Below are 19,686 nucleotides of genomic sequence, written 5' to 3'. Positions count from 1 at the left end.
AACTCATAGGTATGAGATACACAAACACACCTGTAATCTGTGTAGACAATGTATCCTAAAGAACCCTCTAAGAAACTGAAAAAAAAGAACACTAGAAAACAGAATGGCACCAAGATGAACTAGACCGTATCCTCCTTTCAAACACCTATACCTAAACAGATGATCATGGTTACAGCACATACAAAACCTCTTATACACCTCCAATGCTACAGGAATCACGACTAAGGTTATAAGTAGTTAAATGGGTACAGTCTGCCTGGTAATATTAATAACAAGTGACTTTCCAAAGACTGTGGTAACTAATTTAAATTATATATATCTGAATTCAGACATATTTTTTTTATTATTTCATTCTTGTATCAAATCCTAGTAAAAACACAAATCTAAACTCCACTTCATTTGGAAAAGCTGGGAATACTACCTTACATATATTACACAGATGATGAAACATCTGCATAGGATTCCAAGCACAAGTGAACCTAACATGCTAGGTGTTTATATGTATGTATTACTTTCCCACAGGCTTGAAAATACAACCACACAATTAAAACCTTGGACAGAACTCATCAGCATAAGTAGCAACTACATTTAATTCCTACATGGTGTAAATATCTTAATCACCTATTTAATGAAAAAAACCACACACAGAGACATGCTTTAAACTCAATCAGCCAATTTTCCAAGTCTATGTGATTTTCAGGTGTAATGTACTGGCCATTAGTATTTCATAGTGTATTTCTAATCTGTTCATCACATCGTAGTTTTGTTTTCACACTAGTAACCTGACTACCATTTTATCATAGTTCAGACTATCCACTAGACAACGAGGATGCTCTTGTTCAGTTCTGGACTTCGTTTACCGAATTGAAACATTGGAGGGTCAGAATTTAAACAGCAAAAGCCATACTTAGATCACAAACCAGAAGAACCATCAGTTTTAGCCCTAATATTTCCAGCAAGAAGAGTCATAAAAGAGAAAGAATGGAGAATGGGTGCAAGGGCCTACTCTAGCACAGTATGGAGAGGAAGCATTAAATAAAGCAGCAGAATAAAGCTGCCCAGAAAGTCTAAAAATGCAAGGCGGCAGAATTTTCAGGGAAAAAAAATAAAAATAAGGTGGTGCAGGGAGGGAAAGTAAAAAATATATTGGAAAACAAGATTAAAGTAATCCAATACCAGGGTACACTCCTCTTTAAGAAAATCTCCAAAATATCCCACAATTTGGGGAGTTTATTAGGTACATGCATCTCTCCCCACCCCACTCCTACGTTACTCAGGTTTTCTAATTTATTTCCAAAGCCGTAATTCGAAATGGCAAGGAAAAGATTATTCTAGGGACTCCTTAAAAACTGGTGGTGAACCTAAAGTAATTTTTTAGTAAAAAACATCACTTTCTGTAAGAAGATGGCACTTATTGTACTGACTGATCAAAATTCAACTTAAGTTACATTCTAACTACATAAATATCAGTCTTCCAGCATGAAGAACCGAATATGAAGAGTGATGTTACCCAACACTATTCTAATTAAAAACCAATTAACACTATATCAAATTTTCTTACTCAGTTCTGCAATTCACGTCCTGTAAGATGTAATCTGCCACTTGCTGATGAGATACAGGGGTGACTAGTCCAAGAATTTTGCCAAGCATGAGCAGGATGCATCACTGGGGGGGACTGGGTATTTTTTGGATGGGAAATGGCATTTAATTTCATGTAAATTCAAGTATGAACTCCTAATATGCTGCGATTTTAAAAGCTTACATTGTGACTAAACATTTCCCACCACCACCACATCTTGTACTAGAAAAGGTTTGAAATGTAGTATTTATATCAACATCTCAATCACTGTATTTTTTGTTTTAAAAATCCAGATCTTCTGAGTCAACCTAAACCCTAACACAATACTGATTTCTAAGTCTTCATATTTCTAAAATTACAATTACATACCAAGGCAGCAGTTGCATGAATTTGAGATGCAGTACACTACCACTAGCAATACAAACAAACATTCTATGTACCAAATAAAGAAAAAGTGAAGATGGGCTGTTACCATCAAAATAGACCATGATGTAAGGTATGGATGACCTAACGACATTCTGGATTATCTGAGCAGGGTGTAACATTCCTAGAAGCAAGTTTGTCAAAATGAACATACCAAAATGTGCTGAACCACTGCTACTTTTACTTTGTATAGAGGTACTGCATGTCTGGGTCCCGGGTTGTGCTGTGCCTGTCCGATTTATACCCCTGTATAATTTCCTACAGGAGAGTTCATCATTGTCACTGTCATGTAGGGATGGTGTCCGAGGCCTAAAATGCCGCCATCTACATGATTTGATATTGACTAGTATCTGACTGAGGTCTTTCGAGAAAGATTTGTCCGAGGTATTTGTTTCTGAGGTATTGGCAAGTTGACTGATTGAAGAGTGTTGTGATGAGGAAAACATTTCCAAATCCAGCTGATGAAATGTATTATCGTAGTCCGAATGCGCTCTGTCTAGTAGCACCCTAAAAACAGGAAAACAATGCAGAATGATACAGTGGCAAGAAAATACCAAGAAAGTCACCAGTTTGCCATGTGTGACAAAGGGATAGAATAAACTACACAAAACTGTTCTAGAACAAGCAATCCCTGCTGATGGACACAATGCATGACTACATGTTACTTTACTGTAAGTACTATGTTTAGGTTTCTCTTCACAGGTATCCTCTAGCTTTTACTGTTTGAACAGCTGATGTACATCACATATATACTGAAACACTGCAACTATACATATTTTTTTTTAAAGTCAGGCTGGAAGACAGAGTTCTACAATGCAAAGAAAAAACCCCAGAGAACAAAATAAAATTGCTTAATTAACTAAAGAGCAATTTAAATGCCCTCCTAAAGTAACTTCAAGTTCAAAAGCCTTATACCCATATATACTGAATGCACCCACAACCATCCCAATGCAGTGGGGATGTCACACATTAACTTCCAAATGCCCTTGCAAAATCCCAGTAAGAGCATTCAGCTCCAATTCTGATTTTGCCGATATGCCAATCTGACTTGCTAATGTGTGAAGAGGTGCTAAGTGTTAATCTGAAAACCAAAACACATTCTTATTATTTTTTAAAATTAAAATCCAATAGCAACGTATAATTTTTAAAGACATATTCCATATTTTAAAAATATAGCATTTATTCAACACTGACCTATTTATAAATTGTTTTGATACAGATGCTTAGAAGCAAAATACCTGAAAGTGCTTAAGTCTTTGATATTTTTGCCATGTTCAAAATTTAAGTTATTGTCATTTAAGCACTCCTCTCAAAATTCTCTGCAACTGGCAAATCACGAAACATGGTCCAAACTCAGAAAAACATTTTCTGAAAAATGTGGTTTTAGCTATTTTTGAATACTACTATTTGAAAACAGCCATGCAAATAATTTAAATACAAGCCACCAATCACAACTGAAAACACAGACCTATTTTCACCTCAGAGCTTGGGAGTGCCATCAATAAACACCCCCCTAGAACCATTTAAGAAAATTGTATTAAAACAGCTTCTACTACCACAAAATAAAAACGGAGACATTAACCAGCTAAGGAAACTCATACCAAGTGGAAGTATTTAAAAAGTCAATCTCTCCGACATCTCAATTTTTGAGGGGTTTGATTTTCTTAAACTTTGCATCTTACCAATTACTTTTTATTTTAAATTTTGTTTTTAAAAACAGGAACAATTATGTAGGACTTACCTTCCACCACGGCCGACCCGTCTTCGTGCAAACCCAATACACCTCTGTGGTACAGTGAGGGTGGTTAAGCAGTATCTGTAACGCACATCTCCTAATCTTCCCTCTTTAGGGCTACTCCATGGCCAGTTGCCAGGTTGGTCTAAATGAGGCTTAAAATAATTTTAAACAATTAAACACAAGATATTTTCCCACAGGTGCTTTGTCTTACGAAACACAAGGAAATTCTACTTACAGCATAGTACTGACAGCCTGCTTTCCTACGGAAGGCAAAAGGACCATCAGGATCATTTTCTTCCTCAGCCTCCGAAGAACCAGACAAGACCTTTAAGAGGGGGATGGGAGGTGTATGAGGAGAGATATTAGTCAATTAATGAGTTTTACTTCTTTCCCCAAGAGCTGCATAGAACTCTTACAGGTCCTACCTGGGAGAGAGGTTCTTCATCTGAGCTAGGAAAATCATACTGATTCAAATCTTTAGCATTAAAGACTGGCAGTGCAGCAGGACTTGTCTGTTGAGGAGTAGCAGCAGCAGACGAAGGTAAGACTTTTGGCTTCTTCTCATACTTCCTTTTGGGTCTAATAACATCAGGTTTATCTTGCTGCAAAAGAAGAAAACAGCAGTGTAAAATTAGACACACAAGCAAATTAGATGAAATCAGGAGTTTTGGAAAACTCCTGTTTAAGCACACTAAAAAGTGAACTCATCTTTCCACCACCTTGATAACAAAACATGCAGTCATTTCATGAATATCTGTATCTCATTTCCAGTAACTGAAACATTTAACAGATAAAGTGGAATCAAGCACTCTTAGCTCAATCCATGCTAGATGAAACAGTAGCTGTTAAGGTAACAGTACTATTTCGGAGAAGTAGACCAAAATATATAAAATTATCTCCATGAGGCACCTGTAATAGGCATTTATGCTGTGTTAGGGAATTACTAAGCACTAAACAATGCTTTAAAAGCAAAAAAGTTAAGACTTCGGAAAGATACCTAGAATCCCAGAAAATCCTCTAAAAATTAAAACACATCTCCCCATACTATGCAAAGTCAAATTGAAGCGCACTTCTCAAGTTTCCAAGAAACAAGTTTCTTTCAAGCTGCAAGAACTGTGCTGACCCAACATCACTAACAGGTAAATAGATTGCAGCAATCTCAATTAAAATGCTCTACTCTCAACGGAAGTATTCACCAATTCAAGCCACCTTGCCAGATTCAGAACAGGCTCTGGACATTCTTCAGTTATAAGAAGTCTTTGTTTAAAATTCAAATTATACCTCAGCATTTCTCCTGTGTTACCTGACCTATTTAACAAGCTCAGTTGTTGGCACTGTAGCTATGCTGTGTATGACACAAAATTAAAGCCTGCAGGGAAAAAAGTGCTGGTCAGCTGTCTAAATCAAGTAAGATTATTTGACACTTTAGTTAAATATAAAACCAGACAAAGACATACAGTATGCTGGGAATATCAGTGGATCACATTGAAAAAAAACAACCCCAAACAATAACCCACCCTCCGGAACAAAATAACTACATAATTTAGAACAAGAAATTACGTTTTAACTCATTAGTCCTATCTTTGTCCAGTATCTAGGTAATAAATACAGTTTTGTTCAGGCTATCCTAACTTTATGGGTGGCATTAAAGAAAAACATTCGTATGTCCCAGAGTAACAACACTATTGCATGCATCCTTTTGTCTGTAGTTCATCCATACTGCCTTTATTTCTGTCTTGAGGAATGCTGGTAGTCCATATGTTATCCCCGTAACTCCAACAAAGCAAAGCATTTTATTCCAACTGCAGCTTAGCTAGTCTATTTTCAGTTTCAAAACACTTCTACCCTCCTCCCATCATAGAATGCTGTATCTTGCATACATAACAGCATAAACTATTAACTTGATTACTGACATTACTCACTTTAACTTTAAATTCTTTCAGTTCCATAGCTTCTTGGTGTTTAAAAGGACTGCTGTTAGTCACAGGAATGATGGGAATAGCATAGGTAGGTTTAATTGGTTGCCGCTGTGCCATGACCTCAGACACGATCTCTCCACTGTAGTCACCCAAATTATACCTGAAATCAGAATTATTTTTTTTTTTTTTATTTGCTGAAATATTTGCAATATCTCTGGTAAAAAATTGCACAACACAGAGAAACAGGCTAATACTTGCAACTTGGGCTAAAGGGACATCCAGGATGACAGTAAGTAGTACAGAAAGCATTATTCAGAAAAGGGGACTTGTAACATGGAAACTTCATTGTGATGAAGGAAAGGCGGTTTCTCTCCCTGCTCACTTGGGGACAGGTACCATTTAAAACCATACATTTATCGCCCAAAAGGTTTTTAACACTGAGGCAGAGTGCCATATTCATGAATCTTCCCTCTCTGTGTTATGGAATATTTTCAGAAGTAGATCCGTGAAACATGTTACATTTCAAGACCTGTGGAAAGTGTGGAGTCGAAGCACAGTTTTCCATTCTAAGGGGGGGCATTAGAGTCTCTCCTCTATTCAACAGCTTTTTCCTTGAAAAAGCTACAGGAAAGTCTTTGAAATTTCTCCCCTCTCTATTTCTAATGAAAATGGTCAGGGCTTGAAAAAAATGCCCCAGTAGAGACATTCAACTTGTCTCTCTAAGAAGTCAGCCTAAACCGTTAGTTTTAAAGCTTTACGATACTGACTCAAACCATTTGTTTTCAAACACGGATGCTCAAGTTAGAGAAGTCTATTCAGATTTTAAGTATCAACCTAGAGAACTATTACACATTTCAAATACAATTCTCAGTTGATTGGGAAGTGGCAGCTGACAGAGCCGAGCATTTGGTCTTCATCACAGCTGACAAACAGGATGTCAAAAGCAGCACTAAGAGGAGATGACTAGACAGCAACATTTTCTATCGTATGAAATGCTTATGTTTTCCTCAAGACAGTATTAGATCAAGCCTTGCTAAAAAAGAACAGTGATAATTAAGAAAAACAGCAATGATGAGAAACAGCCTTAGAATTAGCTGGGACTTCCTTATTCTACATATTTCACATAAATTCCTAAATGAGTTTACCTAAAACTATGATCTCTCTTCCTGTATAATATATAGGATATACACATACATTTGAATACACACATATATGTAATAAAACAACATAGATAAGTGTGATGGGTCACTTTCCCATAAGCAGCACCTTCCTAACATTTTATTTTGCTTTCCATAGCCATATATAAAAACAAGCTCCTGTAAATGTGAAAGTGTCTAAATACTTACTTTAAAAATCTCTCGCTGTTTTAAGTATTTGTGGGAATCAGAATACAAAGTAGTTTCCAAAGCTTTCTGCAGCAAGTTTTCAATAAAGATTACCTCTTTTCCATAATTTCCAGTGTTAAATGCAGCAACTCTCTCTTGCTTTTTTCCCTCCTCTTTATCATCTCCAGGATGGTTACTGCACGACTCAGATCTCGACGGAGCTTAAGCATCTTCTCATAAGATGCTTCATCATTTTTTCGATTCTGTAGATACACAGTGCATATGTTTCCCCAGATCACGTAAATTAAATAGTCTGAATTAAAAGTTCTAAATGTTTATGTATATAGAAAACAAATCACATGCTAAAACAGAGAAGCATGTGCATGCTATCAATGAGCTACAGCTTACCAACACCATTAAGTATGTTTAGCAGTAGATCTAGTGAAAAAGAATACAAACTTGCATTCAATAGCTGTCCTAGTTTCTTCTATGTTGTTATCCTTGCAAATTTAAACAAAAGAACACCATGAATTTTATTGTTTTATACTACAAAGCAGAATCACTTATTTATATAAGATCCTTCTCCCCCTCTCAAAAAGTAAGAGGGGGGAAGCAGAGGAAGGTACCCATCTACTCACTTTCCGTGTCTGCATCTTTTCTGTCCGTCTTCTAAAAGCAACATAAGGGTCATTTGTGCTGGAACCATCTCGCTTCTCTTGTTTCACTGCTGGGATAAGAGAGGGACCTCGACAGTTTTTCCTCTTTTTAATCCAGTACTCATATACTTCTCTGATCAATTCATCATCTTCCTTCAGCAACAGCTTGGCCTCTTGCAGGCTGACTGGCTAAATGTAAAACCCAGCATGTCACTTTCATATAGCAATACACAGAGTGTGCATTTCAAATACTTTATTCAAAGTACCATTGTACCTGCTGACCGCTGCCTTTTTCTAGTCTGTCTATCATCTCCTCAAATTGCAAAGGAGAGATGTCCATTCTTTTCTTCAACTTATTCACAAAGATCTCATCTTCTGAATCCAAGTCATAATCCGGCTGCTCAGCATCCAAACTGAAAGCTAAATGATGCAAGTGAAAGGTGTAAGTTAGTTTTACTACAGAAATGTTTTTTTCTGATAGCAACGTCTGGAGTACACACCAGATTCTTCTCAAAACAAAATCAAAATCATTTGTTTGAATGTTGGAGTAATACTACTTCAAAGTTATATCTAGGTTTTTTTACACCATTAAAAATTGATATTTATTTAATTATGCTTTTGTTGACCAATGAAAGCTTACCAGTGGTAAAAGCAGCTAGCAGCTTTCTACCTCACTGCTTTCAGTAAGAAATTAATTTTAGACTGGTCAAAACTTCCAGTGCTGTCTAGTATTTTGCGGTTTTATGTCTTGTATTATTAGCAATTCAGACTTCAGCCCAAATGCACTTAAAAGGTACTTCTACTGAAGTATGTGCAGACTGTATTACAATGACATTACACATACTCTCATCACTGATTTTTGTGATGTAGGCAAGTCAGAGTAAACTGGCCCAGTATGGTCTACTCTGTGTAGCAAGGCATTTTCAAATACAAGTAATGTTTTGCAGAACACAAACAACTGCTCTGTTTTCCACAATACCCTATGAAAATGCAGCATTCTTCATTCAAAACAAGATCTCCCTAGTTCTCATGCCTTGCTTTTAACAAACACATAGCTAGCAGACAACGCAGCTGAAAAATAAAAATCACTATTTCCTGTTAGACCACGAGATAAGGAAAAGAAGAATAAAAAAGTGTAACCTTAATATCAGCATGGAAGACTGCTAGTATTAGCCCCTTCATTGGTTAGAGGCAGAGCGACATGCTCTAATCTACCTGATCTTCCACCTGATCTAGTGGAAGTTGTCTCCGCTTATTGCAGGGTGGGGTGGTAGACTAGAGAACCTTTAAAGTTCCCTTCCAACCCAAACTATGATTCTAATATTTTAAAGCCATCACTGAAGCCCCGACTGCTATAGAAGATCCATTTACATAGCACAGGTACTACTTTTAAAATTCTACTAATTATACCATGCAACAGATTATATTTTTAATCATGTTTTCAAAAGTTATCTGAAGTATCATGATGATCACATCCATACAGAATGGCTGCTATCTTCCAACAAAAACAAAATCCCAACACACTTGCCAGTCAGTGATATCAAAACCCATCTACTTTTAGATGGAGAATACTTCCATCCAGGCACAGGCTAATACTACTACTGCTGCCATTTCTGCCTGGCTTCCCAATCCACTTTATCCTGGTTTAAGCTTCAGGGGAGAGGCACTCTGTAGAAGAATGGCTGCAGAAGCATGGCCTTAGAATCTCTGAAGATCTGCACAATCCAGGCCTGGTATTAGAATAGGCCTGTAATCAGAATTGTACTGAAGTTGCTGTGCTGAAGTTAACAAGAAAGGTAGCCTTGAGCTATTCCTGAATCCTGAGACCAAGTAATTATGTTGTGCCAACAGGCCGTGGCTGTAACAAGATACAGCTGCTGGGAAAGCAGGTGCAGGGCCAAGAAAGATAGGGACCGGTATGGGAAAATAGGGAGTAACAAACTACAAGACTGAAGCAGAGCAACACAATTACCTACATGGATAGAATGCTTATTTTAGTCATGATAATTAGGGGTGTGAGAACTGTGCGTGTTTAGAGACTACTAACCAATTATATTTCTGCTTTACGAATATGCATGTGTATCGGTTCTATATAAGTAGTGTTAGAAACTAATAAAGTTGAGCAAGATGCATAACTCATATTGAGCGTCTTCTTGACTCCAGCGAACCCTTCTTCCAACAGCACTGTTTCTTAGCTATGTATTATATATTCTCTTCAAGCAGATTTGTGTCCTTGCTAACGCACCTAAACTTCCCTGCAAGCTGTTAATTACAGAGTGTTAACAGAGGGCAGAAATAGGCCTTTGAGATTGCTAAATTTAAAGTACTAACATATAGACTTAGACTCAAGGAGGACATCCATCTACTTCCTCATCAAGAGCTAAATACACCTCTTCAGCAAGAAGTATATATTCCTTTACATATTGGATAAAATTGTTAAGAGTCAGTCTTGATGCAAGCTCAATAGATATTTAAGAGTAATCTCACAAAATACCAGCAAAATAAAGTTTTCAGTGTAGACTTCAGTGAATTGAGTTACTTTACTTACGCTGTATGTGAATCAGCTGCTTTGGCATTTTAAATTCTCCAGGATATATAGATTCATAGTATGCAATATTACTTTCTGCTTCTGGAACCGGTATAACCATGTTATCCCTCTTCTCTCCATATACTTGTTGTGCTGAGATAGCCCGCTGGAGATGATGTTCCTATGAATAAAAAAGTCAAGATGAAAATCTAAGAAAACGTTTTCAGAACTCAGACTTTTTTTAAATTGACGGAACTCTATTTATTTTCAAATGCTTTCATTCCAAATCCCTGAGACCAGACTTGGGAAATTGGTATTGCACCCTTCACTCAAAACACACTCCATAAACTGGTCTTTCCAGTAGGTGGAGCTCTCCCTCTTAACACAAACACAACACCACCAGTCACTAAACTTAGTAAGTGATGTTGCGTGTTCTTGGCACATCAAACTATGCAATCTATCTTTACCTATTTCTGCAGAGACACTTAAGATTGGTTAGACAAACAGATTATAACAAGTAGCTGCAGACAAATATTCACTCTGGTATTATTCTTTATTTGCTACGGCCATTTATCGCCAGTGATGTCAGAACACCAGAAAGGAGGCCTGCCATCATCTATTGAGAAAGGGAAGCAACTATTCTTACCCAGACAGATAATGAGTCCTAAAGACATTCTTGCTTATTGCAATGCTTTCCGTTATCATCCTCCTCCTTTCCCTCTTAATCTGTCAAAGTTTAATAATAAACTATAAACTCTGAAGGTGAGAATAATTAACTTTCAGAAATCTGCAACTGTTTTTTCAAGCTTAAAAGTAAAGCACATTTATATCTGTTACTACAACCCAAGAAACAGACTAGTAACATCATAAATTCTAGTATATTTTCTAATGTTATTCAAATGCATTCTGTTCTTCCTGTGATGCTGTCAAGACAGTAAGTAGCCTCAGCAGAGTTCAGTTACCAACAAAAACCCACCCAGTAAGATGTGTGCATGTAAGCAGTTTACTGACTATGTAACACAGTATTTTTTCCCTAGTACCAAAGCTGGTTTCTTAAGTTCCTACACTCTTCCTTCCTAGGTGCTCAGTAAGCCAGTGCTGCATCAGCTGTGTCAGTAAGCTATCAGTGAGATGCTGGAAACCAGACTACTGGAAAACTCAAAAATAGAAACTGCAGCAAAAGGGTGGCAGGGATAATCTGTTTTAATATTGAAATAAAAACATACCGGTGTTCATCATTATGACCTTATTACATCTTTGCCTGTTTGGCTTAAACTTACCCCTCTTCAGCACAATAAATAAAATTAATATCATCTGTCTAAACTTCAAATAAAAATAATAAAAAAATCAAGATAATTATAAAATAGGCTTTATTGTAACTTGTATAGCGCAGCTTTATAGTAAAACCTGTTCCAAGGTATAATTCTGCTGCAAGGATTCACAGGATTTTAGCCCAGCTTTACCTTCAAACAAGCTACAAACATTTTTCCAGATCTATCCCGTTAAAAAGTTTCTTCACAAAAGGAGACTAATTCTGAGAATAAGACATACTGTACAGTTGCAAGTAAAACCCATTGGACCGATTCTGATCCTCTAACCTTTGGTAAGTGCAGGCACATACATCACCTAGGAGGTGTGGCAGCTAAAATTCTTTCTTGGGTATGGTACAAAATAATTTCTTTTTTACCTCTCTGTGAAGCACTGCTGCCAGACACCTCAGATTTGTGTAAACAGTAATAATTTTTCAGGATTTTGGCACAACAGCTACAACTGTTGCAGAACAGGGAATTAAGCTTTGTTTTCATAAAGTACAGTAGGATTCCACGTCAAATACATACTAATAGTCAATGGATTCTGAACAACAGAAAAGGTTTACTGTTCTTAATCATATGAAGGATCCCTGGTGCATTTATCCCAACTTGTGTTTTTAAACACAAAAAACTGCTTTGCTTCAGGGAAGAAAAGGGGGTTAGACACTGAATTAAGATTTCAATTTCTCTGATCCAGTTGATACAGAAATGGGTACTGTTTAGTTAGTAGCAGTAGTCTACTTATTTCCTAACAGACTTCAGTAACAAGTATTTAAAGAAATCTTAACAATATTCTTGAAACAGAAGCACAAATCATTGTTTTGCCTGACTTTCACCCAGATTACAAAAAAATACACACATATTATGAAAGCCACTGGATAAAAGTTCCTTCACCGACACACATAAACTAATCTGCTCTTCCTATCCATTTCAATTCATACCAAGAGACACTCCACTAAGTTAAATTAGCACCTCCCCTTTACACCCCCATGCACCAAGTTCTCACTTATTTGGACGAATCAGCAATAGTGACTTTGTCCCCAGCTTCAACATCTCAGCTGGTGGCTCAGCACATCTCTGTCTCCTACAAACAAGTGTGACTGGTGACCCCAGAAGCACTCATTTTTAACATAAGAGCATGTTAACTAACCTACTACACCTTACAGCAGTCATTCCCCACTGTGATTGCACAGCTGATTACTCCCACCCAAACGCAACACCATTCATCTCAAACAGTAGCTTTCCATTTGAAAATGCAATGGTTTCCTCAGTTTGTCAGAACGATTTTGAATTCCAAATCCTAATCAAACATGCTGGCTGCCATTCATGTTATCTTGATTTAATATATCAATGCTGTACAGTCCAAGTCGCTCCTGAAAATACCAATAGGTATTTAAAGACAGACCTCTTTAGAAATTTAAGAAGTCTTTTTCACTTTGACTGTTCATCCATTTCCAGATACAGTTTTCCAATCAGAGACATTTCCACTATACAATAGTTTCTATAACACTGTTTCCACTCATTGCACAACTGAGCAGTATTAAAAAGCCTTTTAAAAAAGTCATGATGCAACTATCCACTAGGTCCCTTGCCTTGCTATAGAAATTAGACTGGATCAACCGGGGTTTGTTCTTGAAAAACTCACTATTAGTTGTTCACATAGAGATTAGTATCTTCCAGGTGATTACTGGGGCCAAATAATTTACATTATCCATATTCCTCCATGAACTGCTGTTAAGACAGCTCGTTTGTTGCCCTCTAGCTCCCAATTTTTCAACAGGCTGTTACAGGGTTTTGGTTTGGGATTTTTTAGGTTTTATGTTGGGGTTTGTTGTTTGTTTTCTGGTGGTGGTTTGGTGGTTGCGGGTTTTTTTTTGTTGTTGTTTGTTTGTTTGTTTTGTTTTTTTTAAGATGCATGGTTGCAGTACCTTTTCCCCTTCTCCTCTGGAACATCATCTGCCCCTCAGAAGTTATCAATTAGCAGTGAAATTATTTCAGACTGTTTCTTTAAATTCCTTTCACAAATTTTAGGTGGGTTAGTCAAGCTCAAAAGCTGTAATTTGTCATGTTAGAAGGAAACTCATTTAACAGTTAGCTACCACCACAAGGTGCGCTCTTGTGCCCCTTGCTGTCATTCTCCGTATTACTACTGCCTAATGCCAGACTGAACCTACTGTGACAGCTTAGGAAACTAAATCCACAGAAAGCCATCTCTCCCCAGCCATCTCTCCCCAGTTATTTCCCATGAAGACAATTAGAAACAATTAGCCTTCTGACAAAGTAGCTTCCTGAACTGTGGGGCGGGCAGGGAGGCAGTGGGGAAAGGGAGGAAGAAAGACGATTCCCTTTGGTAGCAGCCAGCCATTAAACTGGCTTAGCTGCATCATTAAATTAAAAAGTCTTTTTGAAATGAATGCCAAGGGCAAGATTAAGACTCATGAAAAGCTATGGCAGGTAACATTCCAACCATCTCAGTACCAAATACAACCAAGGTTTCCTCTTACTACAAATATTTACAGGATATTCTCATCTTATTCCGTACATTCATTGCTAGAATGATCTCATCTTCCTCCTTCTTTCCAGGAGTTCCATGTAAGTATTAATTGTTCACATATTATTTGTTCCTATTCATCAGATTCCACTTTGAGTGCATTCAGATTTCTGTGTTAAGGTATCCTTATTGAAAATACACTTGGAATAGCTGCAGTTGTCTTACAAAAACTCAGCCCAATCTACCAAGTAAGACTTTGCCATTTCTTCCCTCTCTCTCTCAACTTGCTTCCCTTCTATCTTTCATACACTGACTGTTTCACAAGACTTACTTACAGAAGGTAGTTTATTCTCACTGAAACTGCCTTCCACTGTTATATTTAACTATTTTCAACCTATTAGTTAGGCTTCTATCCAGAAAAGCTTCCCTCTTCAGTTGCTTTCTCTACCTGACATAAAAAGCTATCAGAAATACAACTTTGGAGTTGGTTGTGCTGTGATGCTCATTTGATGCTGTACTTTCAGAATGGTGCTACTGTTCTGTAAACTTCATTCCCTCTACCTAGTACCAATGCTTATACAGATTTGTGTGTTAAAAGCTATTCAAAGAGTTCATTCAAAACCTAAAAATCTGCTTGCCTTTCCTCCTGAAAGTTCATTTTCCATCAGACTGGCTTCCTACACTGGCTCATCACGTGGCCAGACAATCCCAGAGTCGAATGGATGCAGTAGGAGCACTCAGCTCTGAGACAGAGGCTGCCTGAGTAAACAAGCAGCTTCACTTTTTGCAGCTTTCAGCCAGTAACATGAACTGCACCTTATCCATCCCACTATATTCCTGTCCAGGAAAGTAGGCAGACAGTTAAGATGCCCATGCTTACCAGATTACCCTGCTAGTTGTTTAAAAAACCATGAGCTCAACAGCCATTTTCCTCCTTTATAAATTTCCCTTTAATTAGACAGTCTACAGGAAAAGCCCACCAAAACAACAATCCTTCTTCTGACTATCCGGAATATAACAAGGCATGATATACTTAAATTTCCTAAGCAAAATCATGTATTTACACCATTCTTTATTCTTTAGTCTTCCTTTCCATTAATTTTAAGACACTAGGTTTATCCCTTGCACCCGTACTGCCATGCCTGTTCCAAAACATCAAAGTCTCAAAAAATAATCTAAAGCAAGTTGGCAGTAATTCAGGCACTAGGGAAAGCAGGAATACAGCAGAGCAGCTCTCAATGCAGCCTGAAGGAATTGGAACTTCTGTTCAGCTCTGCTTTCGGCAACCAACAGGACCTCTCTCAAACAATAATGCAAGGACATGGGTGCAACTCTTCAAAACAAGTTTAGCACTTGCATACTTGTTGCATTTCTAGCACACTACATTAAAAAAAAAAAGCTGAACTACAATAATCAGAACACAAGAGAAAGGATACTACAATTGTGGTTCAACCTCAGTATTAGCAGGCACTCTTGCCTACAAGCAGAAACAAGCAGGAGTATAGCAACTGAAAGCAAGCAGTATTTGCCTTCTTTCACATTTTGGTAATGCTCAGTTAAGTTTCTGGCAACATGACTAATTCCAAGTTAGTTAAAGTTTCTCACAGAAAAGTGGCACTGAGCACAAACATTCCTTTGGTGAAATACTTACTTTGCAACACACCTTGGAAACTATATTCAAAGTAGGCTAACCACAACACAAGGCGTTAAAAGACATAACCCTGTCATTAAAGGTGAACAAACCCAAGGTTCAGACTGCACATTACTATTTTAGAAAGTAAACTGAAAATAATGTTACTGCAGTAGCAATGAGTGCATCGTCTTAAGAACAAGACACACAATCCACTGTTTTGTAACTTGACTGCATGTTTCTTCAATTAATTTCTCCAAATTATTCCACAGCTCTTAAAAGAAATAATCATTTAAGACACATCCGCTTATGGAAATGGCGAAAACAGCCAACACTTAAGTCCAGAGGGTAGAGCAGAGTAGAAAGTCTCCAAATTGTCAAGAGCCTACCCTAAGGAAGGGCGTGCTCTTTGTTGAGGGAAGTCAAAGATAGGGTGGTAGAGGAAGCCACACACAGCAAGAAGAAAGATTTTTTTAAAATATTAGCATTTATAAAAAGGACACAGGAGTGAGTTCAAGTCTGTGTACATCATAATCATGCGTCTGCTTCTGAAATACAAAAACTATACAAAAGGACACTACAATTGATTGTCGTTATCGGGAACACGTCAAACCACACTGCCCATCTACTGGTCTCTGCTGACCTGCTAATTTACATCAGCATGACTGGGGTAAATCTTCTCACTTCCATCCCTTGCCTAAGTGCTTTCCAAAGTTGCCATCTCACAGCTCACACTGTAAGTTTAGGGTACAAGAACTAAAAAGGTTACCAGCTTCAACAGGTATTTGTCTCAAAGTATTAGGCTCACAACAGTTACGTTAAAACAGCTCAAAGCTGAGACAGGATCAAGGACATACAAACTTACAGACCTGTCTTTTTTTATACACATTTTAACTTCCAGCAACTTGTGATCCAAAACTCTTTTGGGAAAAACCTAAACACACAAGAAGAATCCAACAAAACTGTAACTCATCTTCAGCACAAGCACATTACTCTAAGATGAAATAAGAAAACATTAGGAACTGGAAAAATCGTAAGTTTAATTACGTCATCCAGAGATTATAAACTGGTGCAAGAGCAACCTGATTCCAGGTTATAATGTAAAGATTTTTGGCTAAATTCACAGGGACAATATTGTTCCTACACCTAGATTATCTCACTACAGCAACATTTACTGGTGAAAGGACAATAGAAGCCAACACAGCAAAGTTGCGAGGAGACCCCACTGCACACCAAGACCATTCAGACTAGCCTGCCCTATAACATATGGTAGGGACTAGTGAAGAACTTCTATGACCTATTGCATGCAAATCACTCCCCAGCCCCCCCCTTCCCTTGGTTCAGTGAGCTATGGGATATGTAACTTGTCTCTCAGCCATAGGACGGTCTCTGTAACCTGCATGATCAGGGAAGATGGCCTCTTTTGGAAGAGTGATTGACAATCTACTCTAAATGAACTTTGTCCATAGATTCAATCCAATAAATCCAAGCACAAAGGAGACAAAGTAATAGAATAACCGAACTGGCTCATTTTCTTCACTTTCTCCTCCTGTTACCAGATCCTAGATGTCCTGCAACTTACTAATCAGACACAATTTATAACCAAAATTTGGAGGATCATGGAGAGTGATCTCATAGAATTACATGCAAAAAAATTAAGGTTTTGTTTGTTGGGGGGGTTTATGCCCCCCCCCCCATTCCTCACATTATTCTTTCCTCCTTCCTAGAACAAGTTCAGGCATCACAAGTATGTTTTATGTGGGACTCTTGGGGGTGGGTGTGTGTGGTGTAATTATCTACTGCTGCAATAGAAAGGGCTCAATCAGGGACAGGCACCATCAATGCTCCAAGCAAAGGTACAGAACACTTAGCCAGAACGTAGTAGTACCCATTTTAGATCAATGTAAACTTTGTAAAATTCAGAGCTTCGGATTTCCTTTCTATTTTTCTTATCTTTAGGGCAGAAAGTGACTCTAGTAGCTTCTAGTACGACTGAAAGCAAAAACACTCAATTATTCCTGCAAAGCAGGCATCGCAACTCAGTACAGAAGCACTCATAACAAACATACCACACACTCTTCCTTGTACTACCTCACATGAGTATCTAGTCACACATAACTACATGCAAAACAGCAAAGACGTTCTGACAAGTTTGTCACAGTATCTGTTTCCAAACAACTGCTGATGAAGAGCTCCAAATCTGACTGAAATCATACTGACGAGGGCAATCTGATAGAGCACAGAAGTCTTCAACATGTATTCTGGCACAGGGTCAGACCTGAGTTACACTGATCCTTACCTCTGAAACTGCAAAGCCTGGCTCCTGAATATCAGCTTATAGATCTGACCCTTGATAATGGCAAGGTAACAGTTATGTTGGTAAGCATAAATGCAGCATCTATCCTCTTGATCTCAGGTACATGAACATCATATAACATGTCAGCAATAGTTTAAATTTGGTCAGAACAAGCACACATGATCAAAATAGGATACAAGTGGTGGGTCAACAAAGCAGCATTATGTTGCTCCTTGGTCTCCCCCTGTGATGGGTCCCAAGGAAGACAGTAGATCACTTCCCCCACCCCCCATCTGGCCCACAAGCAACTGTAAGCCATCTTTCTATTATGATTACTAGTATGAACAGGGTAAACACCTTCTCACATCAATTTAAGCTGCCTGAAGATTCACCCAAGTCACATCGCTGTAGATCTTCCCTTATGAAGTTGCAAGATCTCTCAATGCCCTGAATCATTCTATGCAGTAAATTCTTTGTTTAATAACAAAAAGTGCCTGAAACTGTCCCTTCATATTCCAAACATGGAGAAAAATATGGAGATCACTTCTGTTAATCAACTGATGTCAGTCTCATGAGTAGTCAATTAAGCAGGATCCCACAGTAATTACTATAATAATTAGATCTCCGCTACAAATGCAGACTTAAAATAGCTGCATAGGATTAAATAGCAATTGCTCAGTGAAAATGTGATCTAATTTACTTTTAAAAATACATGTTTTTGTAATTAACAGACTATCAAGAAACCGGGCTAATTATTAGCCTTTTTATCTGGAACACTGGTTAGAAATTAGGTCAGCCACACCATCGTAAGCATCATATTAAAATGCTTTCCCCATGTTCAAATGAGACAGTTCTAAGAGTATGCATGGAGTCTGCCCTTTTCATGGAAATACCTTGCTTCCATAGTCATGGACTTCAGCAGCAAACTACTTACACCTTCTGGGAAATTTTTGCCTGCTGTGCTTGTTCAGTGAATGGTGGCAGGGAGGCAGAGGACACACAGGGCATTTGACCCAGAAGTCTAACAACATTAGTACTAGAGATCAACAAAAATGCTAGAAGAAATGGTGAGTGATTTGTTGTCCTGTTACCATAAGACTGAAAAGAAATTAGTTTCATATTTTCAATTACTGTGGAAAACAGGCAGAGATGAAGAAATGAATGAGACTGGCTCAAAACATGTTAAAAAGTATAATGCATGCAACCTAGGAACCCTGGGAATCAGAAAAGCTCTAGTATTTAACACATGCAGTAATTATGCAGTCTCATTCACAAACAGAATTTAACGCTTCAGCCTTCCCAGGCACAGGTCCTGTTCAGACTACCTATCGGCTGCTTGCCAAATCGTCACTGCGCTACATGCATTCAGAACCACAGTTTGAAGTATTTTCTTCAGGAACTGCTAACAGCTCAGTACCAGCAGAAGAGGCTATCCCACCTCCTAAACATTGGTAATGGCCATAAAATATTCCCATCTTTTCCCCATGTAATCACTTCGTCTTTCATGGAACTACTCAGCTTATGTAGCCCTGTAACCCACAGAGGCGAGGAGTTAAACAAGTCTTTTGCTGTGAGCTAATCCAGTTCACAGGCAGGTGGTGCAGACCATGGCAAGCTCTAAGGAAACAGTGGAATTGTCTCTTCAATACCAACAGTTAAATCAGATCAGCCCATCTCTTGTGACTTTGCCACACAGCCACATTTCACAAGATCCCAGACTTAACTGCAAACCTGTCAAAGTGCCCCCCCTTCCTTAAAATAGCCTGCTGTAACGCTGTGATTTGTGAGCCTG

At 38.0% G+C, this 19,686-nt stretch overlaps 1 protein-coding gene across 11 annotated transcripts in view; it reads right to left on the bottom strand.

Annotated features, from left to right (window-relative positions):
- Nucleotides 1-19,686, bottom strand: part of EPC1 (enhancer of polycomb homolog 1) — a 68,054-nt gene that overhangs the window by 13,559 nt on the left and 34,809 nt on the right. For all 11 annotated transcript variants that reach the window (XR_008731706.1, XR_008731707.1, XR_008731708.1 and 8 more), the window contains 9 exons: nucleotides 10,189-10,348; nucleotides 7,915-8,060; nucleotides 7,623-7,829; nucleotides 7,099-7,247; nucleotides 5,663-5,819; nucleotides 4,166-4,342; nucleotides 3,976-4,065; nucleotides 3,744-3,892; nucleotides 2,157-2,509 (listed from right to left, as the gene is read on the bottom strand). Coding sequence is in view for 8 of the 11 variants with exons in the window: in XM_055706921.1 (XP_055562896.1) it covers nucleotides 2,157-2,509; nucleotides 3,744-3,892; nucleotides 3,976-4,065; nucleotides 4,166-4,342; nucleotides 5,663-5,819; nucleotides 7,099-7,247; nucleotides 7,623-7,829; nucleotides 7,915-8,060; nucleotides 10,189-10,348 (1,588 nt within the window). In the remaining 3 variants the exon portion in view is untranslated. The remainder of the gene's footprint in view (nucleotides 1-2,156; nucleotides 2,510-3,743; nucleotides 3,893-3,975; nucleotides 4,066-4,165; nucleotides 4,343-5,662; nucleotides 5,820-7,098; nucleotides 7,248-7,622; nucleotides 7,830-7,914; nucleotides 8,061-10,188; nucleotides 10,349-19,686) is intronic.

Source organism: Falco cherrug, chromosome 4 (assembly GCF_023634085.1).
Source record: "Falco cherrug isolate bFalChe1 chromosome 4, bFalChe1.pri, whole genome shotgun sequence".
NCBI lineage: Eukaryota > Metazoa > Chordata > Aves > Falconiformes > Falconidae > Falco > Falco cherrug.
This window is presented reverse-complemented; position numbering and strand designations above follow the sequence as displayed.